The 27,474-nt window shown below is 33.9% G+C and overlaps 6 protein-coding genes across 8 annotated transcripts; 4 read left to right on the top strand and 2 right to left on the bottom strand.

The window, feature by feature from the left end:
* Positions 1-33: 33 nt before the first annotated feature.
* On the top strand, positions 34-18,984 carry Setd3 (SET domain containing 3). Its single transcript, XM_072898896.1, has 7 exons — positions 34-617; positions 1,650-2,141; positions 2,361-2,484; positions 16,653-16,767; positions 16,832-16,984; positions 17,226-17,549; positions 17,642-18,984. Exons 1-7 carry the CDS (start codon positions 500-502, stop codon positions 17,765-17,767), a joined length of 1,452 nt encoding a protein of 483 aa, XP_072754997.1. The 5' UTR covers positions 34-499; the 3' UTR covers positions 17,768-18,984.
* LOC140669242 (uncharacterized) lies at positions 2,671-10,763 on the bottom strand. 2 transcript variants are annotated; one of them, XM_072898893.1, is made up of 2 exons: positions 9,743-10,763; positions 2,671-6,352 (listed from the first exon to the last, which is right to left on the bottom strand). In XM_072898893.1, the coding sequence occupies exons 1-2, from the start codon at positions 9,869-9,871 to the stop codon at positions 3,305-3,307; spliced, it is 3,177 nt and encodes a 1,058-aa protein (XP_072754994.1). In that variant the 5' UTR covers positions 9,872-10,763; the 3' UTR covers positions 2,671-3,304. The 2 variants fall into 2 exon arrangements, with proteins under 2 accessions (XP_072754994.1, XP_072754993.1); XM_072898892.1 differs by having other exon boundaries at positions 2,671-6,355; positions 9,743-10,762.
* Positions 18,302-22,218, bottom strand: LOC140669243 (uncharacterized). 2 transcript variants are annotated; one of them, XM_072898895.1, is made up of 3 exons: positions 21,935-22,218; positions 21,741-21,856; positions 18,302-21,656 (listed from the first exon to the last, which is right to left on the bottom strand). In XM_072898895.1, the coding sequence occupies exon 3, from the start codon at positions 21,541-21,543 to the stop codon at positions 20,047-20,049; it is 1,497 nt and encodes a 498-aa protein (XP_072754996.1). In that variant the 5' UTR covers positions 21,544-21,656; positions 21,741-21,856; positions 21,935-22,218; the 3' UTR covers positions 18,302-20,046. The 2 variants fall into 2 exon arrangements, with proteins under 2 accessions (XP_072754996.1, XP_072754995.1); XM_072898894.1 differs by having other exon boundaries at positions 21,741-22,218.
* Positions 22,219-22,911: 693 nt separating this feature from the next.
* Rpii18 (RNA polymerase II subunit RpII18) lies at positions 22,912-23,823 on the top strand. The gene is made up of 3 exons (XM_072899163.1): positions 22,912-23,059; positions 23,311-23,463; positions 23,546-23,823. Exons 1-3 carry the CDS (start codon positions 23,034-23,036, stop codon positions 23,754-23,756), a joined length of 390 nt encoding a protein of 129 aa, XP_072755264.1. The 5' UTR covers positions 22,912-23,033; the 3' UTR covers positions 23,757-23,823.
* Positions 23,824-24,032: 209 nt separating this feature from the next.
* Positions 24,033-24,675, top strand: LOC140669378 (translocase of outer membrane 7). Its single transcript, XM_072899164.1, has 3 exons — positions 24,033-24,269; positions 24,359-24,407; positions 24,510-24,675. Exons 1-3 carry the CDS (start codon positions 24,170-24,172, stop codon positions 24,523-24,525), a joined length of 165 nt encoding a protein of 54 aa, XP_072755265.1. The 5' UTR covers positions 24,033-24,169; the 3' UTR covers positions 24,526-24,675.
* Positions 24,676-25,091: 416 nt separating this feature from the next.
* LOC140669388 (aurora kinase C) lies at positions 25,092-27,311 on the top strand. The gene is made up of 5 exons (XM_072899176.1): positions 25,092-25,206; positions 25,486-26,102; positions 26,220-26,354; positions 26,443-26,833; positions 26,917-27,311. Exons 2-5 carry the CDS (start codon positions 25,537-25,539, stop codon positions 27,007-27,009), a joined length of 1,185 nt encoding a protein of 394 aa, XP_072755277.1. The 5' UTR covers positions 25,092-25,206; positions 25,486-25,536; the 3' UTR covers positions 27,010-27,311.
* The last annotated feature ends 163 nt before the right edge of the window (positions 27,312-27,474 follow it).

The raw sequence follows: 27,474 nt of genomic DNA, 5'->3' as shown, positions 1-27,474 counted from the left end.
ATAGATAAAATTTTATATTGTTATGAATTTTTTGTATGCATGTACTGACGCATGTACTGTAACAGATATCAAGGATATACGTCATTTTGGAATAAATATTTCATTTATCGCTCGCCGGTACAGTAATTCAAGGAAGAAATGATCGAGATCTAGCGGTAAAATTCAAGAAGTATATAGGAGTTACGAGAAAGTAGGTGACCCACCCCCCTGGCAGAAATTGAAAAATCAATAAAGTGCGGTGCGGGAAGAGAGCCGAAGGCCGAAGGCCGAAGCGAGAATCGCGCGATACCGTGGAACGCGGCCTCCGCGCTTTTCAGGTTATGTCACCCGTATTTCGACACCCGCACCACCCGCGTCGTACGGGTAGACCCGTACGTGCTATTTTCGTTGCGGCGAGAGAGTGTTTATTCTTACCAGTAGTCATAGGCGCCGCGCGTTACGCATTATAATGTGTTTGAGGGCGAGCCTTGACGAGAGCGCCGTGAGATAGTAGACCAAAATGGGCAGGAAGAAGGCTCACGCAAAAGGTAAACAACACGGCCCATCATCGCAGCAGAAGCACATATCCGCGGCGAAGAGGAACGAGCTCAATGCCTTGTGCGAGAAACTCTTTCATCGTGAGTATTTTCACGTTTGAGTATCTTCTTGTGCGATGTACTGTCGGCACATCAAAGAGGAATGCTTTCCTCTCAAAATTTGGGATAGAGTAAGAAAAATTGTGTTGATAATAGTATTGTATAGTATATATAATTTATTCATCAGCAAATAAGCCAAGAAGGGATTACAAAAAATCTAAATCACACATTCTTCCATACCTTTCCTCGATCACATCATTACATCATGCCTACTCTATCTTTCACAGCATCAATAAATATACACATAAATAAATACCTTATCTAAATTTTAATTCCAAAATCTCAAATCTACCCTCATCCTCTCACATTCTCACATAAACTCTTATTCTTTCTAATTTCTTTTTCCTTCCAAAACCTTTTTAACAATACACCTTTCTTCACATCTAATTCATCATTGAAAATTCTTGGTATTCTTTCTTCAGCGCATTCTTCACCTATCTCACTAAATCATTCCTTCGTCACCATACATTTCGATACAAAGTGTTCAATCTTATCCCATCCTCTGTTACAAAATTTACACACTACACTCATCACTTAATCAATGCTTATTATATTTTTCTAGATTACCGCATTTTACCAGGGCTCTTATCTCATCCCCATACATATACCTATCAAGCATTTCTTTCCTTAAAAAGTTGGGCTTTGTGTTCTCCATACCTAAATCTTTATACCTTTTATTATACTTTGCCTCCCTGAATCTTGCATCTTCTAATTGTCTTTGTATGTCATGCTCTCTCTCTCTCTCTCTTTCAAACTATTTTCAATATCTTCTTCATTATACAACATATCTTCTATTAAATTGTGTTGATAATAAATTAATGTAAATATAATCTTGATTAAGATATGGAAAAAGATAGGATATAAATATATGCTCGACAAAGATTTCTTGTGATATTACTTTCATACTTTGTTTTCATATATATATGTATATATGACTATCAGAATCTATTCCTTAGTTGTTTTCAGTTGTGAGAAAATTGTTTGTTTTTACTTGTTATTTTGGTGGTGTTGCAGTAAGCAGCAATCCAGCATACGTGACACAATTATGGAACAACTACTTGGATATATCAGAAGTTCTGCTGAAGGTTAAACGTCTGGAGGAAATGAAGACGGAATCGTCCCAGCGATCCCAGGGGATTGGACAATTCATGAATTGGCTCACAGAAAATGGAGCAGGCATAGATGGTACAAGTATCGCCGAATTTCCGGGATGCGATTTAGGACTAAAGGCAGAGACTGATTTTGCTGAGAACCAATTGATCCTGGAAATACCGAGGGCTCTTATCTTCAGTACATATACAGCAGCACCAGAACTGACAGTCCTGCAAAATGATCCACTAGTGCAACATATGCCGCAAGTGGCATTGGCGATAGCGCTTCTCGTAGAGAGACATAAGGAGAACTCCAAGTGGAAGCCTTATCTGGATATGCTTCCTAGCAGTTACAACACAGTTTTATACATGAAAGCCAATGATATGATTGAGCTCAAAGGCAGTCCTACATTAGGTATATGCATAGAAAAATCATATTTAGAAAGACCTTTGCTCTTCACGCTCTTTTATCCTAAAGATCCATATTTCATTTATATTCTTTGTAAATGTATGAAAGATAATAATTTTAATCTTTACATTAATAATATATTCAGATTTAAGTTTATTTTGTACTCTTTAATTGAATAGTTGAAGTATTTATTTCCACATTTTTAGATTTATTTTATTTTTGCAGAAGCTGCATTGAAGCAATGCCGAAATATTGCAAGGCAGTATTCCTACTTTAACAAAGTGTTTCAAAGCAACAATAACTCCGTCTCAGTGATACTCAGGGATGTTTTCACCTATGAAAAATATTGGTGAGTAATTCAAATAATTGCATTATCGAATCTCTTAAGTTTTAAATGATGATAGGTAATCATAAAATAAAACGAGTAAAAAATTTACAATTTTATATATAAAATATAACTAATACAACTAATATATATATATATATATATATATATATATATAAACCTATAAATAAATATGTCTTATTCTATATGGAAGTTTTTCCTAAGCAAAATATAACTTATTATCAACTTAATAATATAAAGTCACATTAGATTTAACTCGATTATTTGTGCTAAGGTGATAAATATTATTCAGAGGGTACTTTAATGACATTTTAATTAAAATTTTTTCTGTAATTTTGTATTGGTCGACTTAATTTAGAAAAATATGTATATATACATTTACGGAACTATATTTATATATATTTTAAATCTTTGTCGATAAAATATCACGACGACTAATTTAATCAATATGGTGCTTCAAGGTGCTCACTAAGGGTATCCAATCAGCCTTTCATGGTATAGTTTACTTTTGATAAGCGAAAATACTGATAGTTTTCTATTAGATTGATGCAAAAGTTTCTATTGGCATTTTTAATTCTTTAAATCTTATTTTATGAAATATAAACTTAAAAAAATTGAAAAATTTTTTAAATAGAAGAAATATATTGGGAATCTCAATGATGATAATATTATATCGGTTAAAATAAAAATTATAACGAAATAAAAAAAATATACAATTAAAAATGAGTATAATGTTGTTTTTAATTTCATTTGATAAACGTGGCAAATCTTTTCTGCATCAAACTGATAGACTAATCGTATTGTACCGGCAATGAGTTTTATTTTATTTCGCGTAATCGGGTATCGTCTCCCAGCTGTCGTTTCCGTCCAGCGAGTCGTTGTCCATGTCGCTTTTACCGTCAAACTCCTCCACGGCCTCCTGCATTTCCGTTCTTTCGGGCCTCTTGGTCGTTGATGTCGCGACGACGTTTACCATCACGGTGCTTAGGCTACTGGAATTCGACAGCTTTCTCGCCACCATAACCGGGTTCTGGAACACCGCGCGAGAAAACGTGTTTCTGTACGTGTACTTCTGCTTCTGACGAATCCGGCACACGATGAAAATCGCCAGGAACACGACGATCGTCACGCCTAATATCGCGCCGCTCGCTATTATGCTTGGCTTCATATGTGACAGGGTCTTTCTCTCTTCTTTCTCGCTCATTGTTTCCCCATAAATCGTTCTTATATCGATGACATTCGGTTCCTCCCTTACGATTTCTTTCACATACCCGGTATGGAATTGACCAGAAGAGTTATCGGCTCCAATGATCTTCGTTTCCTCGTCGACTGACACTACGCTCGCGTTATCCTTGTCTATCGAAAGCTTAGGTTCAAATTCGTTGTCGATTTCGGCCGTCTCAAACTGTCGCTGCACTTCCTTTACGAAAGGAAGAGAACCGAATGTCGTAAGTAAATCGACGATCTGCACCGCTTGACGAGAATTCTTCAGTTCGCTATGTTCAGCTAGTGTATCATTTTCAGGAAACGTTTCCCTCGACGCGTTCTTGTCACGCTCGACGAGATCCAACAATCTTGACATCGATATGTTCTCCACGTCCTTGTCGAAGAACGGATTGTGTAGATAGCTCATGATGTCTTGCTTGATGAACTGAGTCAGCGATTCTTCCGTCTTCTCTCTCATCGTGTCTTCCTCTTCAGAGAGCTTCTTACCTTCGTCGACCACGCGTCCATTGGCATTCTTAGTTGGTGAGAGTATAATAATTTCTTCATTGTTTGCATTGGAGGTTTCCAAGGTCTGAAGATTGTTCTGCGGTTTAGTTACTCTCAATCGCGACACTTCCGTCAAGTGCACCTTGCTAGACCCTCTTTGACGTAGTGCTATTAACTCCTCCACGCTCATGTTTCTCGACTTTAGAAGCCGCTCCAATCGTTTGCCGGCTGAACCGGACGCGAATAGCTCGAAGATCTCCGCTCGTGCCTCTGGCTCGATCTCGGAGATGACTTCTTCATAACGCCTACCATCTGCATTATTATGGTTCTCTAGACTCGCGCGATCGTGAATCTTTTCCATCGGCGATCGGATCACTTGATGATACTCGGTCGAGTGATTCTTATCATACAGTTTCTTTGTATCATCGTTTGGATTCGCGATGTGTTTTCTCTCAAGTGGACTCGTGACAGTGTCAGTTTGACTAGCGCTTGGATTACTCTTCACTTTATTCTGCTTTCCATGATCTTCTTTAGGGATCGGAGCATCATTCTGATATTCGGTTTCGATAAACGTGTTATAATCCTCCGCAAACGCCGGTTCGCCAAGAAGAATTGATTGATTGTTATCCTGAATAATTTTTTTATCGTTATTACTTTCAGTATTGCCGTTCTGATCGTTCTCGCGATATCTCGTCGGTTCGATGCGCTCCGTGGGATTAAGAATTTGTTCGATGCTCAAAGTGGACTCGATATCGCGAGGTTGTTGTTGCGAGACGATCCTCTCGTTCGTCGCTGAACTCTTTCCCTTCTTGAAGTCTGTAAAATCCGAGAATTCCATGATTTCGTCCTCGTCAAGATTTCCGAATTTTGCTACGCGATCGCTCGTCGATCCCGCGTTGCCGTCGTCGTTCAGAAAGTACTCCATGGAGTTTATCGCGATCGGCGGCGACGTCGTCGACGTGGTAATCACCGTCGAGACGATCGGAGGAGTTGTCGAAGTTATTCTTCGCCACAAAGAATCGCGCATGGATTGTGTTGCGATATTTTTTGCATCCTTAGATTCTTCTTTAACGCGATGTGTGTCGTTTGAAGATACTTCGTCATACTTCTTTGAAACTATATGCGAGACGATCATTATCCTGGATATGGAGTTATCTGAAGTATTTGAAGTATTTGCAGCAATTTTTACAGGAGTACTTTTGGTCGTCATGGACTTCCAAGGTGGTGTTCCCGTTGCAGCGAGCTTCATTAACGAATCGGACATTACCCTCGACATCTCCTCGATGTATTCGTCGGACTCATCGGCGATTTTCGATTTCAGAGCGTTGATCACATCGGACTTGCCCTTCAAGAGATCGCTTAAGCTTAGATTTCTGCGTTGCAAAATCTCTGAGAGACTCAAACCCTCTTCTTGCTGCATCTTCAAGAGTGATTTCAGCTCGAGCGCGTTTTCTCGTTCGTTGTCGGACGTAGGCGTCATTACCGGGAGATTCTCACTGCCGTTTGGCGGCGAGAAATCTCTCGATTCTTCGTTTTCCTCATTAGAAGATGCTTCGTTCGCTAGAGCAAACTCGTAATTCTGCGGTGGTCTCCTTTTCCTTGGGCGAGGTTTCATGTATTCCTCGTCGTTGAACTCGTGCTCGTACTCGTCAGGTCGAGCCTGGAAGGCCTCGCGATATCTCGAGGTGACTTCCCTGTTGTTGGCCGAATCGTCGACGATGTTGCGACTGCGTTTCCCATCGTTGGTCGCCGCGCTCTCGATCGTTTCTTCCTCATCGCGCGGATTTTTCGATGGACGTTTTTCGCGCGGATAATCTTCGCGACTTCGATATGTCATTTCGTCGTAGTTGCCCGGAGATGGAACGCCTCGCCTGTCTGGACTTCCTCGAGGACGATTCGGTTGGTCGATCGAGTAACGATGCTTGAACGGTCGACGACTTATTTCGGGAAAGTCCTCGACGTCGTCGACCTCGTCCCTTGTGTAGGACCGATAGTGAGAAAATGGTAGAAGAGGTATATAATCACCGTCTCGCCACTTTGGTTCGAGAGCCTCTCCGTTGCTTCTCCATCTACCTATGGGCTCGCTCGGACTTCGCTCATGAAGATCCTCCACGGATCTTCGTGACACTTCCGCGTCGTTGAACCGTCCATTCGGTTCCTTCTGAAAGAGAATTAGGAATTTTCTAATGATTAATATTTATTTAATAGAGGTTTTTATTATTAATATAATTGACGAATGCGAATATAATCGTTTCGTATAATACAAACTTTATCAATTACGATAATGCCTATAGATATGTAAGAAAAATGTTTTAATATTCAAATAGGTTTTAATGATATAGAAAAGTATCATGTTTATATAGGAATGATTATATTAATTTTTTTACTTTTACAATTAATTTTATAAAACGATTTTTCGCAGCAATTTATTATTTTTTTATATTGGTACAAGTTTCTTCCTGATATATTTTATAATATTTAATTATTACATTTGGAAAATTATTCTGTTATTCTGGGAAATTTTTATGAGCTTAGCATCGCTGCGTTTGCCATTTGAAATAATTTGCGAGAATAAAGTTAAATAAACTTTGGCAAATTGCAATTCGTTACAAGTCACGCGGGAAATCGTTGTTAAACGAGGCATACGGTTGCGAATAACAGTAAAACTAACAACCGTGACGATAGAAAGTATTGAGCTTTTTGCAACATTTTGAATAATAAATACTGTCAAATAGTATTTTTACGTAAATTGCAAATCAATATCTTATCGAAAAAAATAATATTTTTTTAATACAAAGTCGAAGAAAGAGAATAAACTTTTACGGTGTTAGATGGAAAAGATAATCACAAATTGGGAACATTTTTTGCATTCGTCGTTTTTGTCAAAAATGATGATTTGTGAGTTAACAGTCGCGGAAGTACGCGTCGCGAACATGTGGATCTTGCGCACGTATCTCTCGATTATTCGTCAGGATCTTCTTCAAGCGGTAAGTTGAAAGGAGATTCGGTGATTTCTCGCTTTTACTTTCGCAAGCCGGACGCGCGCGCGTGAGAACGTGCGAAATAAAGTGCCGAGTGCGATTCTTCGCCTGGAGGACGCTTTTCCGTTCTCGTTTTCTGCGAAACGAATCTTCTATACAAGTTAATTCGCTACCGGAATTATATAAATTATATGTATATACAAAGATTAATCGTTATTTGCTTTTATAACGAGGAAAATAATTTAATTTACTCGTTTTATTATTATATATTTTTTTATTATTATTATAAACTAATTTTTACACACATTATTTTTATACTAATTTATTTAATCTACTCAAATTTTTAATGACAATTAGTAGAGATTATTTATTTGTTATATGCATATAAAATAATTTTGTTTCATAGTATCCTTATTACCGAGATATTTCGTTACGTTGTTAAAGTATCGGTGCATTAGACGCAAATGATAGATCAAGTATAAGTGAGCCATTGTAGCGTTTCGTAAGGGAGCATTAATTCAATTGGTTCGTTATCGTTATATTAAAGCATTTCGTAACTTCATTAGTACAAAGTTCCGTGCTTTCGCGGATGATTTTCACTTCACTTTCTCGCCATGAAAAGGACCGCACGCGCGCGCGTTCCGATTTTTCCACGGTCCAATTTCGCATATTCGCGAATCACGAATTCGTGAGAAATTATTCACAATTATTCTCTCGCGAGTAACGGAAATGACTCGCCGTATTTTGTTCGCTCGCCGATTATCGAAGACCCCACGCGTTTGCTCTTATTGTTAGATCCATCATTTTTGACACTAATACAGCACGCGTATTTTGTAGAATTCAATTTTTTATTTTCTATGACATAGATTCTCCGCAATTTAAATATAGTTGTATATTTTCTCCAAGTTTGTTAAAAATCTTAGAATAACAATCGGTGCGCTTTTTGCGTGCATTTTCCGCCTCTCTCTCTCTCTCTAAAGAATGCGTTTGCCGGAGTAAGCACTGGATTTGGCTTCTCGTGTTTTTACTTTAGATAAAAATGATAATAGGAATACATGGAAATAAGGATACGACAAAGTGTTAATAAAGTCTCGAACTTTCCGCGCCGTGCCAGCTTTCTCTTTCTCTCGTGGTTTACGCGTCAGTTTTCTCGTCTCGGTACGTCAATTTCGCGGCTCTGCATCGGCGAAAAATTCTGAAGGAAAAGCGTTCCGATAGAGCAATCTTAGAGTCGATTTCGATACGCCACAAAATATAATGGCAATCACGAGAATGTAAGCAGATACGCAGAATTCACACTTTCTCTCAACTATAAACTATTAAATTAGATTTAGATTGAGAAATTGATTGTTTCCATATTGCGATTATTTCCGTGTTATAAGAGATCGAAAAATAATTTTAGTGATTTAAGTTTCAGTGGATTTTATTTTAATTTGACTTGCTAAAATTTTGACGTTAAAAGTTAAAGAGACATATGATCAAACATGGCACGCAGTTGCATTGAATCAGCTTTAAATTTATTAGTTTGTCGATTAAGATTGAAAAGGAGAAAATATTTTGAAAACTATAATTTACATTGCAAAGGTTTTTTAATGAAAAGTTTTAGTGAAAAGTAAAACAGTGAATAATTATTAAGTATATTGAAATATTAATTTTGTCATTTATGATTACAACTATGATGAAAAAAATACTGACTTATCATGAAGAAGACGTCATGGCCAAACTTTTATTACTCTGACAGACAGGCAAAAAGGCGGAATTAAAAAATATTCTTAATATCCTGCGCTTAACTTGAATCACTTGAGTTTAATGACACTTAATGAATGCAATTACGACGGAACTTGGACCTGTCACCCGCGAACGTCACAATCATTTCGTAATCGAGAGGTCGGGACTGACGTGCGTATATTTATTCTCTCGCTCGAGTTAAAATCACACTGTGACACCGTATGACGAATGTTCTTGCTGCAGAAAGATTATGGAATTTCGCAATCAATACCAGTTTTCGCGAAAAAAAAACATAACCGGTTAAAAGTATCGGAAGAACAACTTTTGGCTCTCTGCAGTCAATGATATATAGTCATTAATTTTTTGCGCGTCTAAATCGCGATTACTTTAGGATCTCGTTTTGCGCTAAAATCACTGTAAAATCTGTGAAATATTCAATAATGAACATTTAATATTATTTTCTAATGTGTATAAATTGCTCAGATTTTTTAAAATAGTTAAAAGATATAACGTACAAGATGTATAATAGTAAAATAATAAAAAATATATAAATCTTTTACGTCATATATATATAACATCTCGATTAAGCAAAAAATTTATGGAAATCTATCCAGTTTTGGGAATAAAAAAAACTACTCACGAATTAACAAATTATTATTACATGCTCTTATAGTAATCTTTTCGCGTTTTTAAAATCAGCCTTTGTTAATTCGTGAGTAGTTTTTTTTATTCCCAAAACTGGATAGATTTCCATAAATTTTTTGCTTAATCGAGATGTTCAAGTATAATCGAAGTAAATTTGTTCGGAGGGGTGTAAGAATAAGCTTTTCACGGTTTACCTGATGCTCATAGTCATCGCTTCTTCCCGCAACTTCCGGATTCCCGATGGAGCCACCGTGGACCAGAGGGTCGCGCGAGATGTCACACGCAAATGCGATTAGCGCGAGCACGGAAACCGCCTTCCGCATAGTTGCAGCGCAATCAGGAACCTCGATGCCTCCTCGTCGTCGCGACACCGCGATCCTCTCTCACACTTTGTCTTGTTCTCGCAGATGAGATGCACGTAAATGACCGCGACGCACAGAATAATAAAGATCACGTTTTTCCTGTTGCACAAACTACGGATCTCCTCAAGAATCATACAGGCGAATGTGCACTTAATCCCCGATGTCCGTTAAATTAATACAAAAAATTTACAAAAATATACAAAAAGTAGATTGTGATGGAACAAACTCGTAATCCTCTACTCTCTCTTTGCATTGCAATTATAACACACTGAGATAATTATTAATTAGTCCGCGAGCTTATCTCAGCTTGTGTGTCAATGCGTTTTTTAATCCATCGCATATCACTCTTATTTGCCAGTAATATTTGGCTTTAATGAAGACACTCTGAGATCTAGGAATGTTGTTCCGTCTGTTTCCTCTTGCGTTTTATTTTTTTTTTTTATTAGGTCATGAAAGTTTCTTCTCGATCACCAAGCGAAAAACGTCGCGATCGGCGGATGCGTTTTCCATTTTCGATCTCGCGTAGAAAGAGGAACCGCTCGTACGTCACATTCGAGCTTCTATGAAACTTTTCTATGAAACTTTCGCGCTCGCGCTCGTGCTTCTTTTGCGTTCTCGGCAAATCGCCTCTGCGAACTGACGTCGCTTTTCTCCGAGCGCGCGCCTAAGTAAGTCGGTGAAACTCGCGAGAGGAGTAGAGTCTTATACTTCTACTACTACTACTACTACTACTACTACTACTCGCCCGCTCTCGACAAGATGTTCTCCGGAACCGAGTCGCGCCGGAGATGAATCCGGTAACTACACACAAACTGATCCGATCGGATAACATTCGATCCGCGAAGAATCCGCCGTGCACGTGGCACTATTCAAATTGAGAAACGTGATGATGGAAGGTATTCTACCTTCGACACGATGGTCTCGCGTTTTCGACGTCTTGTAGAAGGGAAAAAAGTGATGCTGGAGAAAGTAGCACGTTCTCGGAGAGAAATATAAACTAGCATATTTTAGATGTGATAAAATATTAAATTATATTAAAATAGAATATTATATAAGCAATCGGGAGCTATGTATATATTGATATATTTCATCATAATGGGAGAAGATTAAATGTTGGCACAAAATATATTATCTCGTTTAATAAATAGTCGCTATTGGCATATGAAAAACGTAATTACACATGAATATTTACACGTGATCATTCGATAGGTTGTTAGTTTATGTACTAAGAGACTTTAGTTATTTGCATATTTATCGTGATTGCAGAATCCGCGGTACTATACAGTCGCATCGAGTGGCAGAGGAAAGGAAGTCGTTAGGCACTCGAAGCGAAAATCCTTTAAACGTAAATCTCGTGTGTGTGTATCTATCACCTGTGAATCTTTAATTGCGATGAAGAACTCGCGCTTGCGGCGAGATTCTGGTAGCTCTTAACGCTTGTGCCACGTTATTAGGAATACGCTAATAAACTATGAATTGTTGATATTGATTTATCATGCGATGCATACAAATGCATATAAGATGATATTATTTTGTGAATTGTTTAAATATGAATATTTTACAATATTAAATATAATATTATAAGAATAAAGTATTACGTGCGCTGTAAAGTGTATTTTTATATCATGACATACATACGTCACAAATTATGATTAACAAATGAGCATAAAGTAGAAAACTGTGTCGAACATTTATAACAATAGCACACGACGAAGCTATGTAAACTATCTTTTTACGCGTAATTTACGTAGATAACGTTTATAGTAACCATAATTTCTCTTCCTTTCTCCTCTCTTTTTAAAGTGAGACATTTATTCAAAGAAACTGAACATAATTTACAATAATTTTCTGGAAATTATGACATTATCCATGACAAGATATCTTGAACACAGTGTCTATAGAATCAAAAATTCAGTGTTTAAACTAATGTAAATTATCATCTTTCTTTTTTTTTATTTAACATTTTTATTTAATTTATTATATTTTTCTACTTTTATATTTTACGTGTGGGGAGAGGAAAATATATATTAAATAATTAGAATAATGAATAACTTACTTTTTTTCAGTTTTTTAAGTTTTGGTAAAACGATAAAAATACAGATCATAAATGTAAGAAGCTTTAAATTGATCACGATTAACAATGAAATTTTTTATTTCTCCAAAGAACTCGCGTGCGAAAAATTTCGAGTATGCATTGGATGTGCAGGATGAGGTTGACGAAAACGACTTTCACGAGTTCGTTGTTAATGAACGGCGATAAAACGACGATGACGAGGATGATAATGCAATCTTTTGCCAAGATGCAGATGGACATGAAAAGCTGAAGTACCTTAAGCTCATCTTAGACGATCTGTAATATGTGATAAAAAATTTATATAATTTAATATATTTAATGTTTTTTTGTGATATAAAATATATTGTAATTAATAAGTAAATAAAAAAGTAAAATCGCAAAACGTCAAATTAGATACGTTTAACAAATATAATTAAGACTTTTATGGAACAATGATCTTAGTCTAAATTTTAATTGAACTAATATATGAAGAACTCTGCAATTATTTAGTTTAATTATAAATTCAATATGAGCTTCGATCACATATGTAGATTGTGTGAAATGAGCTTTACTGCTAGTACACACAAGAAATGAATATACACTACAGAAAATTTTATATATAATTTAATATATCTAAGGTCTTTTTTGTGATATAAAATATATTGTAATTAATAAGTAAATAAAAAAGTAAAATCGCAAAACGTCAAATTAGATACGTTTAACAAATATAATTAAGACTTTTATGGAACAATGATCTTAGTCTAAATTTTAATTGAACTAATATATGAAGGACTCTGCAATTATTTAGTTTAATTATAAATTCAATATGAGTTTCGATCACATATGTAGATTGTTTGAAATGAGCTTTACTGCTAGTACACAGGAAATGAATATACACTACAGAAAATTTGATATATAATTTAATATATCTAAGGTCTTTTTTGTGATATAAAATATATTGTAATTAATAAGTAAATAAAAAAGTAAAATCGCAAAACGTCAAATTAGGTACGTTTAACAAATATAATTAAGACTTTTATGGAACAATGATCTTAGTCTAAATTTTAATTGAACTAATATATGAAGGACTCTGCAATTATTTAGTTTAATTATAAATTCAATATGAGTTTCGATCACATATGTAAATTGTTTGAAATGAGCTTTAATGCTAGTACACATAGGGAATGGATATACACTCGAGCATACTCGTGGGAAGGTCGCGCGATGAATCGCGGATCATGAGATCTTCTCTATATGCATACTTTCTACGGGATAAGCGAAGGATTGCGCTTAGGCGAAGGGATCGACCGACCTCGAATACGTTTCAGTCTGAAAATAATAGCGATCGCGTTACCGTGCATCTAATAAAACTTGGTTCTTTTAACCCACAAGGATGATATTAGTACGCGAGAGAGTGTCGAGAACTCTCTGACCGGCGATACTTTCCAATCTAACGTGTCAATATGAGGAAATATGATGATACATCGGATGATGAATCTCTTTCTTTCTCTCTTTCAAGATATAATTACTTTGAATTTGTTTCTATTTTCGCATTGCAAAATTTTCTCATAGCATTACTATGGTAATTTTGCGTTAAAATATCATCTCGCTTATTTGGAGAAATATTTATGAAAGATGTATAGAAAACATATTTATTTGTTACACAACTCGTGCATCAGAGCATATCTAGTTTTTATAAAATCTAATTTATTATTAGGTTTTGATGAATTTATTTTATATTGCTATATAAATGTTATTATAGATATTGTATTCACATATTATACTCACGATGATTAATGATAACTGCAAAACATTACATTAACACTTGAAGATTTCTAACGCGGGAATCCGCGTAACGTTTCTGTCCCGGTTAGCTATATTATTTTATGTCATTAGAGAGAAAGAGAGAGAGAGACTTTGTTGTATTATGAGAAAAATATATATTTATGTGCTTGTTAAAAATTTCTCATTACGAAAACTTGAGCAATCTCCAGCTAATTCTTTGTATGTACATATGTAGATGTATATTTACATATACATGTATGCAAGTTACATACTAATTATCTGATGTATTTGTGTCCTACTTGCTTTCGTAACCTGATAGCAAACAATTCAAATTATTAATACAAAATATTCATCATCTTTATAAATAAACGGTTTTATGATAAATTTTCATATTACATATTAATATATGCGTTGTTAATATCTTTCAAAACGTCATAGCAAAACTGTCACATGTAAACTAAACACGATATCAAAATTCTGATTGCATTTTGAGATTTATCAGTGTGAAAAGAAAACGTGCGGCGAATATTAAAAATGTTGCGGATGAGAGATATACTAGCGTTATTAGCGCGTTATCGTTAATCATATCGCCAAACGTAGACCGCGAAAGATCGCGTTGCCCGATTGCTTTCGCAGCATGCGGTGTACATATAGTACAGACAAACGCACACATGCAGACATGTAGATGCGAAGTGATTGGAAGAGTTGTGTCGAGGAAACGATCGACGAAGAGCGCTGCTTTTTTCGAGCGAAAACATCGGAGAACGCGCTCTTCGCTACTCTCGACGCGATATCCTCTCCTCTAGATCTCCGCTCGCGAGGAAGTCGCGATACGAGACGTATCGCATACTTTCACGGATTTCATCCGAACTTTCATATAATTGTCACAAATCTCCTTTTAATATCATAAATATTATCGTAATTTTAACTAGCAATAATAATATTGAGTATTATAACGTTTTCGAGAGAAGGAGATTTGATCGCTCTAAGGTATTCATAATCCATTCTTATATTTAAGATCCTCTCAAGTAAATGTCTTTAGATTCCATTCTGTCATCTGATTGACTGGAGTCTGTAAGATAATCTTAAATATAACAACGGATTTTATTATATATTGATTTAAAAATAATTAAATTCAATTTGCCATAAACATACATATGTTCGAAAATGTTTTTGATTTTAATATAAATGAGTTTTGATTTTAATATAAAATAATAATATACATTAATAATATAAAGTACAGCTCGTTTGATTATTATGGCTTTAAAGAACAAGATTCTTTGTCTTGATTAATCAATCAATCGTTTACTTGGAATATTTCATTGATTAATTTAATAATCTAAGTAATCCAAAAATTTATTAATCATTCTCACAATCAGAGCGATCAAACTTGCTTCACTCGGAAATGCTATTAAATATGAAAAAATCTTTCCACGCCGCAATTATCACATTAATAAAAACATCGAATACCGTGTGCAGATGGTTTACTAATTTCACATGCTTTCTATTGCGTACAAAATATACCTCACATTTCTCACGCGATTTTGAAAAGTTGTATCAAATTATAAACTGCAAATGTTAGCAGGGATAATTTAATGCAGTTATTAACCAATTATACTATTTTTTTTCATGTTATCATTAACAAATGCGATTAAAATAGTGAGGATACCTGATTTTCTACGATTATTACGACGAACATTTTTTACTAAAATTTCACTTTTATCGTCATTACGACACGATTGTTCTATTTACTGATGATTATTCGTTTAGACTTTTTGCGTGCAAGGTAATGGATAGCGGTACCAAGTAGCATGGACGTGTTAGTTTGCGGTATCGCATAGAGAAACCACGATAGCGAACCTGTTCTTATCCTAGATTTATTTTGCAATTGAATCTAAATATATATTTCGCACAGGGTCATTGACTTTTTCGTGAATCAAACTCGTTGATCTTTAATATCCTGATATATATAACTAGCGATAGAATCTCATCGATACATAGAATTCTAAGTCGATTTCCCGAATTGAAGTTTCCAAATTAATCCATCGAAATTTCCAAATTAATCCATTGAAATTGTATATCGCGCTTTTCATAGAATACAGTTTTGATTTTGTCGAAAGAAGCGCTAAAATTCTGCTTCAAATTCTAGAAATCATCCAAAATGAATTTGAAAGGTTGCATGAGAGAGTAGGTTTTATCAAAGATAATCAGGCATAATTAGCTTGACACGGTTTACTGGAATTTGTTCTACAAGGAAGAAGATCACGCTCTGGATCACGCAACCGGCACATTGGACAATAATTTATATATGCGCAGGTCCCATTATTATATGTGTAAACGATGAAAATCTCGGTGAACGAGAGTAACACGCGATCCTCTCACGTGGATGATGATGTTGGTGCTGGTGGTGGTGACGGTGAGAAGCGCGCGTTTCTCCGGACAGAAAGAGAGAAAGTACGCTGTGTCGGACGGCAATGCGTCTTCTTGTACATTCATTTCCGGAATTCTGGGTCAAGTTCTCGTGCGCCCGAAAAGTAGCCGCTCGCTCGTGGCAGGTTGACAGTGTTGTTTCCTTAATCTTCCCCGAAGGCGAAAGTCGACGCTTCACGCTCCGGAGATTGACGCGAATGCACATGCATTACGCCGCAACGGTCTTTTTGATAGTCGATAACTGGATTTCACCTCGAATCAAGAAGCGGTTTTAGAAAAAAAAATTGTCAGTTAATTCTCCCGATTATTGATAAAAATTTGGATATTAGACTAGAGGATATTTAATATCTATTGATTGTACATGTTAATAAAACGAAACCAATATATCGATTACATTAATGTTATATGATTAATAAAAATCGGCTTTTTAATCAGAATTTCTACTGATATCAAAATGTTTATTTTTTTTTTCAGTTGGGCAGTTTCGACTGTGATGACGAGGCAGAATTTAATTCCGAGTCCAGACGGCTCGCGCATGATCCATGCCTTAATCCCGATGTGGGATATGTGCAATCACGAGAATGGCAGAGTAAGTAACGGATAATGAACTCGCGTAGGACGATTTAATGCTGTTTTCTCTGTCATTGCCGTAGATTACGACAGATTTCAACGCGACATCGGATCGCTGCGAGTGCTATGCGTTGAGAGACTTCAAGAAAGGGGAGCAAATATTCATAAGTTATGGCCCAAGAACAAATTCCGATTTTTTCGTGCATTCGGGCTTTGTCTATATGAATAACAAACAAGTATGTATATTCGAAATAAACAAAAAAACTAGAAAAAAATTATAGAAAGAGAGATTTAATAATTTAATATATTGAGAAATTTAAAAAAATTATATACATAAATAATGTTTTATTATATTTTTATCGAGTATTTTGATTAATGTCAGGAGAGAAATGAGTAATTAAGAATGAACGCAAGAATTACGCGATGCAATTTCTACAAATATAAATATAATATATAAATATATTATAATTTTTACAGGATGGTTTTAAACTTCGTCTTGGCATCAGTAAAGCAGATTCTCTTCAGAAAGAGCGCATAGACCTATTGAGCAAACTGGGTTTGCCGTCGGTAGGAGAATTTTTACTAAAGCCGGGTACGGAACCCATTTCCGATACGTTATTGGCTTTCCTGCGAGTGTTCAGTATGCGAAAAGCCGAGCTCGCGCACTGGTTACGCTCGGACAAGGTCTTCGACCTGAAGCACATGGACTGTGCGTTGGAGACGGTCGTTGAAGAGAATGTCAGAAAATTTTTGCTGACTAGGCTGCAACTTTTAATCGCTAATTATCCGACAACATTGAAGGTGAAAGTGAAACCCGATGTTGCATAGTCATTATTCTGTCTTCTGGTGTGTCGATCGCATGCCGTTATCAATATAAATGTCTTTTCTTGCAGGAGGATCTAGAGTTATTAGAGACCACATTGCCACAGATAAAAAAAATGGCTATTCAATTGAGAGTCACGGAGAAAAGGATACTTCTGGGCGCACTAGAATACGTGGAGCAGTGGATAAAGGCTTGAAATGATTATCGGTTACATTTCGGCCAGGGAATATATACTTATACAGTTACGAGTTAAAAACATCTCGAGAGAAATCAATTTTATTTTTGCAATATTTCTGAACGACGATTTTCAGTATAAAAGTAAAATATAAAAGCGGACGAATTATATGTAATAAAAAGCGTAATATATATCTATTGCCTATAATACATAAAACTGCTCGACGTGTATGTGCATATTAATTACAAGAGAGAGACATATTGTAAAATACTGAGAACTATATGAACGATCGACGATTATGTGTACGTCTACGTAAGTGATATACAATGTAATTGTACAATAATTGCGTGCTCAGTAAGAATATTTCAATTCTTGTTTTCATGTGAGATGCAAACTTTCATACTTTTTTTTTCTAATACATTTGTTCTCTCTTAAATTGTAACACGAATCAAACGCTAATCAAGCGATCTGTGATCTATGATTACAAGAATTGATATTTTACTCTTGCGCTGCTTTAATATGATAAAAAAAGTGATATCTCTACAGAAGAAAATCTTGTTAATGAACATTTATTTTTCAAAACGAGTACATAACAGCTGAAATTCTTAATGTAAACTATGATATTATAGGCCTACACATTAGACCTACATTTATCTAATGCTGCAAAATATTTCCTGACGCACGAGTGAATTTGAACGACCCGCGTAAATACGACCCTGCGAGGTGTTTTCGAGTATTTATCGTGTATTATAAAAATGCCATTGTGTTTAGTCCGGTGTTGTCATGTTACTGCATAAATCATGCATTGCGAAAATAGTAATTACATCTCTAAGAAATACCAGATTTCATTAATTAAAATTAATTAAAATTAACGATATTAATTGTAGCGAGATATTATAATCAGGCTACAGCAGGACTGATAGCTCGCGGAATATATCGCTTTTTTAAATATATTTCAACACATAAACATAATCTTGAAAAAAGATATTAGATAAACATATATCACTTGACATATAAAACACATATGATGAGATTTAATTCCTCCCTTTCCTAATGTGATCAATGTACCTTTATGGGCTACAGGAAAATTAATTACATCTGTGATGTAAATTTTTCGAGTGAGTAATCTTGGCATAAAAAGAACGTTAAATATGATAATGGAATGTATTTACATTAAACATTTTAAAAATTCTGTTTAGTAGTTTATAAAGACATTACCATCAGAAAATTTAAGACCACAGAAAATAAAAGATTTTTGTTAGTAAAAGTTTCAAATTTTTATAAATAAAATATAATACGTATGTATATGTAATTTTATAAATAAGAAATTATATATGTATGTGTGTGTACGTGTGTGTGTGCATGTTTAACATTAATAAATTATAAAAAATCAAATTTAAATCTAGATCTAAATTTTAAAGGATCATTATTGTTTTGTATATCAACTATTCATTCCTCATTCCATTTCATAAGGAAATTTTGATATAATCAAATTCTTTAAAATATATATTTTTTTTAAATTATTGGCTAAAGAAAAAATTTTTGATGAGTTGATCAAAATGTTACTTTTTGTTCTAAAATGGATTAAGATCACAATCGTTAATAATAATTATTTATTGAACCTGTGTTCCTAAATTTTTCAACAATAATGTGTGACGAATTTGAATTTTCGTACTGATGCACATTAAAGGCTATGATATGTGAAATTATCTCGCAAATGTATAATTTTCATTAATGAAATATTATGCCTTTTGCTTGAAATATGTATCGAATATTTTATTGATCAAGATATGCGATAAGTTTTTTACTCAGAGAATTTTACGTGACACAAAACTTTAATATGCATCAATGTAGAGTAAGCGAAACGCAGACGAATTCGTTATTAGATTTATTAGAAAATATCTATTATTTCGATCGTTTCATGGCTATTTTGTTAACTTCTACTTTGAGATTGTTAAAATATGTGTCTAATTATCCTCTCATCAATATATTCTGTTTAACAAAAAGATGATATACGATCTGTGTAAAATTAACGTTTTGTATAAATTGATATCAAAACTGTGAAGCAAATAATACACCTTTAAAAATAGCATTTTATACATAAGTTACATATCTATAATTTGTAAACGGCACTTACAATTGTATCAATTTTTCATTTGGTAATCCGATTTGAGTATCAATATTATGAGAATTCTTGAGAAGTTGGTTGACAACAAAAGCTCCAACAATTCTTTCCAAAAGAAATGTGTTGCTTTTATTTTTACAACTTAAGCTCAAGCGGATCAGTATTTTCTCGTATTTTATGATGGATCATAGAGATCAGTTTCCTGTTGCAAAGGATCAATGTCCTCACAGTTGTCAAAGTAGTTACAATCATCGGTTTCTTTAAAATCAGGAACTACAACGATATTGATAGCGTCTCCCTTCAGTTCATAAGTATCATCTTCCATTGCCTCTTCCGTTTTTATGTTTCCAACATCATGCTCTTCCGTGAGGTGCGTAAAAAGAGCGGGTAAGGCGTAAAATATCTTGTCACAGAGATTGCACTGAAACGTCTTGCCGTCAGCCGCGCGTAAACAGTGCGTATAATCCTTCATGGGCTGATAAACCTTTCTGTGTAGGGCCATATGTTTCTTGTGATCCATAGAGAGAACAAATTCGTAGGAGCAGATCGGACACTTTAGATTATGCTTCGTCCATCTTGTATGTGTCTTCAATCTGTGCAGACTCTCGTAGACCTCACCGCAAATGGGACACTTCAAGCATATGTGATTCTTCAAGGTCTCCATGTTCTCATACATACCGCTACACTCATTGCACTGATAGGATTTTCGTCTCTTACAGGTATGTTTGAACCAGTGTTTTTCCAATTGAGCCGAGAGATCGAACACCAATTCGCAAACCGTACAGACGAACATTCCATGATGATCGCGCTTCAGCGTGAACTCTAATGAACTGCTCGAGCGCTTATGTTTTTCATAATTATCCTTGCGCAACAGATTCTCGTTGCAGGATTCACATTGGTTTTGATGCTTGGTCAAATGAGCAAATAACATTCCGAGTTCTGTGTTTGTATAATTACAAAAATTGCACAAGTAACTCTCTTCCACTTCATGAATGTGAGAGATTAGATGCCTCTGATACGTATTCGGGCTGAAGAAGGTCGCACCACATGCTGAGCATTTTAAATAGGGTCTATTTTTATCCGTATAATGCAGGGACAGAGGATTTAACTTCCTCGTCCATTTTTGGTCCCTTTTGATTTTTCCAGAATTTTCACATGTGAAATCCTCGATGTTAGGAATACGCTCGTGCTTTTCAGAGGATGTGCTCTGATCGATTTCATCCCCTGTCGACTGATTACCATTGGTCAAACAATTTCGCCAGAATATCATCTTGTAACTATGTTTCCACCTACTGTTCTTTTGATTCTTAGAGATCTTATGCATACTCTGTTCTAATAATTCCTCCATACTAACTGCATCTTTTAGACTCTCCAACGGAGGTACTAGAATATAATTGTTCTCATTAGACACAGATGGTTCCACTTCCAATTTACATGAAACATTAGAGTCTATAGCATCCTTTGTGAGATACAATAGTTCTATCGACGTCTCCTCTTCCTCTTCCTGAGGTTCTTCCTTGCATAGAACATGTTGTTCCATGTTGCTTCTTAACTTGCGTCCACTGCTAGTGGTATGCTTATTCTTCTTGTGACATTTATTTTTCTTGTCCTCCAAATTTTTCCTCGCTTTCTTGGACATGTTCTTACATTCGATTTCGTCCAACTTTAACATCTTGTCAGTCTTTAAATTGCCTCATCAATATTGTATCATACAGTCATTGTGGTAAAGTTATATACGCATGTTTACGATCACAGTCGTAACATAACCTGGCGCCTTTGCATATCCTATTAATAATCAAGCAACACGTTAGAAATATGGGTTTCCATTTTCGCAGGCGATTTTACAAAAATTAAGAAATATATACTTACTGAACTGTAATTAGTCGTGTGCCGACGAAAGGCCTGTCACTTTTCGCGACGCGTTATCACGTTGCGACCCTTAACATTGATTTTTCTCGGAATCCATATATGTTTCAAAACAATGGCTATATTTATATTATTCTTAGTAGCATGATAAAATTGCAAGAAAACGTTTAATGTATTAACGTTAGTTGTGCGTTTACCGTGTGAGATTCGAGAGAACATGAGCGTTTCTCTTCTCGATAAAACTGGATCAGCTGTTCCTCGAGACAAGAGAGAGAGAAAAATGGAAAAATAGGATTTCGTTCGTCGCACTTGTATATTGCTTATCACTGTACTGTTTCTTTAAGAAATAGAAAGGAAATTGTTAGAAAATAAGCGATAGTTCGTTTACATCGCAAATTGATGTAAAAGAAAAGATCCGATGTCTTTTGTGCTTCTCTTACTTCCTTCAAACACCTGGACCGATAACAGAGAAAAGCCTCTGAGAGCGGCCACGCCGACGTTTTTCATACGACGCTTTTTCCTTGCAGTACGCTAGCGACCACTGGATTCATTTTACAATGGCGGAACTACATAGCCAAATCCATTTTTTGGTGCAGGAGCTAATAAAAAAGATATGTAATATGATCAGTAAAAAAATTGCCACGCAAGAAATATATGTGTTATTTTTATAAAAGAAAATTTTTCTAAATTACCTTGAACAGTATTAGTCCTGTTATGTGTATATACATACATAATTTTTTTAATTAGAGAAAAATGTTAATTTTTTAATATCATAAAAATTTTTATATAAAATCATAAAAATAAAGTGAATTAAAAATAAATTGAGCATTAGATTTTATATTCGCGTTCGATTTCTCACGAATATTATAATTACAGAAATGTGCTTCGAATGTCGAAATATTTTTATTGTCGCATAAAATGATAATAAATCGTATGTTCTGTAAATTATTTGTTAAATTATATTGTTAGTTCTATTATGTATCATTAGCTATTATTATTAAAATTTTTTTTATAAATTAATTCACTGAAATTAAAATTCATATTGGACATAGCACGGATCGCAACCAAAACTGTGCACATTATGCGTTATCCATTGAGAACATTCATGGACATTGGCTATGTAGTTCAATGTCCACGTTTTTATGTCCACAGAGGACGTATCACTTTCGAGAAGGGATCACGTAAAACCGGGCCGTGGCGTCTCTCAGTCTCTCAGACTTCTCTCTGTTGGAGTTTCAATATACGTTTAAAAATAACAATTTATAACAATACAATATATATTTGTATAAATAAATAATGGCTGATGATTTTGATGGAGACGAGTAAGTATAATGCAATTTCTCTAACATATATTCGGACAAAAGTATGTAGTTAGGCATATGCATATCAGCATATATAGAAATGTATATTTTATAGGTTATTTCGCATTTTATTACTATCACTAATTAAGCAATCAAATTTTTTGAACTTATATCCTATTTTTTGTAAACTAAAAACAATAGAGAAAAGCAAATGGGTAAAAATTTATGAATTTTTTCGTAAGTTTACATGTAATTAATGTTATTATTTGTAGGGTCGCAGATGATTTTGATGATGTAGACGACGAGGACAACATTGAATTAGAGCCACAGGAAGATGATGGTGAAAATATTGAATTGTTAAATGCTAACGAAGCTACTGCTGGTGTTCAAAAGTCAAAAAGAATAACAACAAGATATATGACAAAGTGTGTATACTATTTATAATATACTATTTTCACATAGTGAAAATATAAATTACTTTAATGATATATTAAATTTAATTTACAGATATGAAAGGGCAAGGGTTTTAGGCACAAGAGCACTACAAATAGCAATGTGTGCGCCTGTAATGGTAGAATTAGAAGGCGAAACTGATCCATTGCAAATTGCAATGAAGGAATTAAAGCAGCGAAAAATTCCCATAATCATACGTCGCTATCTGCCTGATAACAGTTATGAGGATTGGGGCATTGACGAACTTATTATAATAGATCATTAATGTTAGTAAAGTAGTATAAAATTATGTGTATACCATATGCTAATTATATATTAATCCTAATTATCAATACAATAATTTATTTTATTATCTCGTATTTTATATAAATATAATAAAATTTTTATTTTAATTTTTCTAAGAAATTTGTTCTATTTCCTTGAACTAAATATAAAATACTAATCACAAGTATAAAACGTGATAAAATTCTCTTTCTATATTTTTTGAATGAAAAATGCAGATCTATATAGTTCACGATTCCACGTCAGAGGTCCTCGTAGTTTCTTTAATCGCTGTTTATAACCTCGTTGATCAGTCGCATGTCGCACGTTGTTGCAAGATAATTATTTCACGAGCATTACTTAGTGCGAATACACGACATACTCATTGCAATACTAAAGAGACAATAAAGTGTCAAAATGAGTTTAAATCCGACCACAAAACAGAGAATAGCCATTGTTTTGGATGTGAGCAAATTTGTGTTTCAATGGGGCTTTATTCCTGCCGTCCTGTTCTTAGGTTAATTTATAAATTAATTTTATATTACATCATACATATCTCAAATATATGTAGCAAAATATTGAAAGTTAAAAAAAATTAATTTTTAGGATTCAAAAAAGGTGCAGACCCAGGCATGCCCGAATTAACTCTTATGAAGTAAGTAACTGTGCAACACGATTTTTTTACAGAACTGTTTATTCTTTTCAAAAAATTATTCTTTTAAGAACAATATATTTTCTAACACTTTGTTTTTTTCAGCTTACTATGGCAGTGAATTCTCTTCTTTTCATTAAAAAATTATATGTATTATATACAAGTATGTTATATAAAATACAATAATTAAAAACTATTATATGATAGTTCTTCCCACAATCAGAATAATGGATTATATTTTATTGAATAAATATTAAAACATTAAGTAAAATAGATAATTTTTTATTATATGTATGATCCAAAACATTGTGTTAATAAAAATACAAGCAGTAAACATTTATTGAAGATATATAACTGATCTTGTATGATTTTTAAACAAAAAAAAAAAGTTTGTAGCAGAAAACGTCACAAATCTAATTGGCTGTGCCATGTTGTTACTACATCAAATAAAGCATACTGCATCTATCTCAGCGAATAACATTTTATAGAGTGAGTTTCGATCGGACACAATGCTTATTGGTCAGATGAAAATGAGATTCTTTGATTGGTCAACTGTTCTGGTTACCATTGGTCGATTTGTGTGGTGTGTCCGATCGAACATGTGTGCAATCGGGACAATTCCCATTTTATATCCGTCGAGACACAATTATTCGAGTTTCCCATCTATAGTTTCGTTGTTATATGACATATTGGCCAATCAGCGAGAAGCATTTGGTTCATTTAAATTTCGATAAACCGTTTGAAGAAAGGTTCAGAGGTTTCTAATCCAACATTGACACTTGAAGCTATCATTTCGTTAAAAGTAAGAACTTTTCAGAGATTGTATATTTTTATTCTTATATAATTATTTAAATCGATCTTTTAGATAATTATTTATATGAAAAATATAATATTCTACTATTAAAAACAGATATAAGTTTTATGGGTGCATGTGATATCAAATTGACATTCGTAAAACTAAAATACATGACAAAAATTAATGATACAGCGATATATACTTTACGAATTATAATATAATTTTCTTCTGAAGTATATATAAATTACTACAGAAGTATTGTTCTTTATCTTGTTTTTATTATAGATAAGTTTTGAGATAAAAAATATTGACTGTGAAAAATTGACATAACTTAGAATGGACAAAGAAAATAAGACACAGCAATTAACTACACAACAAGTATTACAAGGCAGTAGTTTCAAGAATTTGCATATTTCCACAACAACTCCAACATGTAACTTTTTAAAAAGTATAAATAATACAAGTGACTACAAGAAAAAGATCTGTGAAACTAGTTCAACAAAAACTACAGACCTAGAAAAAAATAATAGCGCAAAAACATCTGTAGAATTAATGCCACCGCCTAAATTAACACCTAAATTAGTTGTCCAAGATCAACAAAAATCTAATAATGAAAATAGCAAAGAAATAAGGGATAAGAAAAGTAGTGATATTCAGAAAGTCTCTAATTCAGATACAGCTAATACAAATCAAAAGGAGAATCAAACAGAGAAGAGATGGGTATTGACAGATTTTGATATTGGTCGACCTTTAGGCAAAGGAAAATTTGGTCATGTGTATTTAGCCAGAGAAAAAAGGACGAAATTTATAATAGCCATGAAGGTATTATTTAAATCGCAAATATCAGATGCAAACATTACGCATCAAGTAATAAGAGAGATAGAAATTCAAACCCATTTAAGGTATTACTTTTATCAATTATCTATTATTTTAAAGACTATATATATATGTATACATGTATGTTTAATAAGACTTACATAAAATAAAAGTAATATTCGACATAAACTTTATTTTCATAGGCATCCAAATATTTTAAGGATGTATGGATATTTCTATGATGATAAGAGAATTTATTTAATATTAGAATATGCTCCAGGAGGAGAGCTTTATAAAGAATTAAATAACCAACCTAACAAGCGATTTGATGAAGTAAGGTAGGTATTTATTGAAAAATTATTTTATATAAGCTGTAAAAATTAATCATTTTATATAAGTAAAAATTAATCATTTATATACTTTTAGAACAGCAACTTTTATAGCTCAATTAGCAGACGCTTTAAAATATTGTCATAGTAAAAGCGTTATCCATCGTGATATTAAACCCGAAAATTTACTCCTTGGATTAAATGGCGAAATAAAAGTTGCCGACTTTGGATGGTCTGTGCATGCTCCTTCCTCTCGACGAGACACTTTATGTGGCACTTTAGATTACTTACCACCTGAAATGGTATCTGGCAAAACACATAATCATACAGTTGATAATTGGAGTCTTGGAGTATTATGTTATGAATTTTTGGTTGGTAAACCTCCTTTTTATGCAACAACTAATGACGAAACTTATATGAACATAAAAAAATTGCAATACACATTTCCAAGCTTTGTCAGTGAAGATGCAAGAGATTTAATTTCAAAGGTTAGTTTAATAAATAAAATTTAAATATTAATAGTACATATATTATTTTAAAAAAACTTAATTTTTAACAAATTATATTCCAGTTAATAATTATTAACCCTGAAAAAAGATTGGATATGGACGGAGTTCTTAAGCATCCTTGGATTGTAAAAAATCGCGAAGAGAAAAAAGCATGAATAAAATATAATTATATAATACAAAATATAATTGTATAAACCACATATAAATGTTACAATTCTGAACACAATAATTATCATAAAAAAAAAACATAATTTGTACATAGATTCATTCATATTGTTTAGACATTTAAAAATATCTTTCATATACATGGTTTTGGGATGTTTAGTGAATTTTAGTTTATAATTTTATTAAAAGTGATTTATTTATGCAACAAAGTATATCAATAGCATTGACATTTTTTATAATTTTTCGGCACCTGTTTTCTAGTGAAATAGACTAAATTGCTATGAATAAAATATGACTGAATAAATGAAGAATATATGAATATATAGTTTGTATTATTATTATTAAGAATATTTAATACAGAATACAAATAAACTAAAGAGGGATAACATGAGATTGATGCTACTTAAAATATATTTGCTTTTGTGTACATGTGTGCGATTTAATTTACACATATA

Source organism: Anoplolepis gracilipes, chromosome 9 (genome assembly GCF_047496725.1).
Source record: "Anoplolepis gracilipes chromosome 9, ASM4749672v1, whole genome shotgun sequence".
Classification (NCBI taxonomy): Eukaryota; Metazoa; Arthropoda; class Insecta; order Hymenoptera; family Formicidae; genus Anoplolepis; species Anoplolepis gracilipes.
Note: the sequence above shows the minus strand (reverse complement) of the source record. Positions and strands in the feature narration are given on the sequence as shown.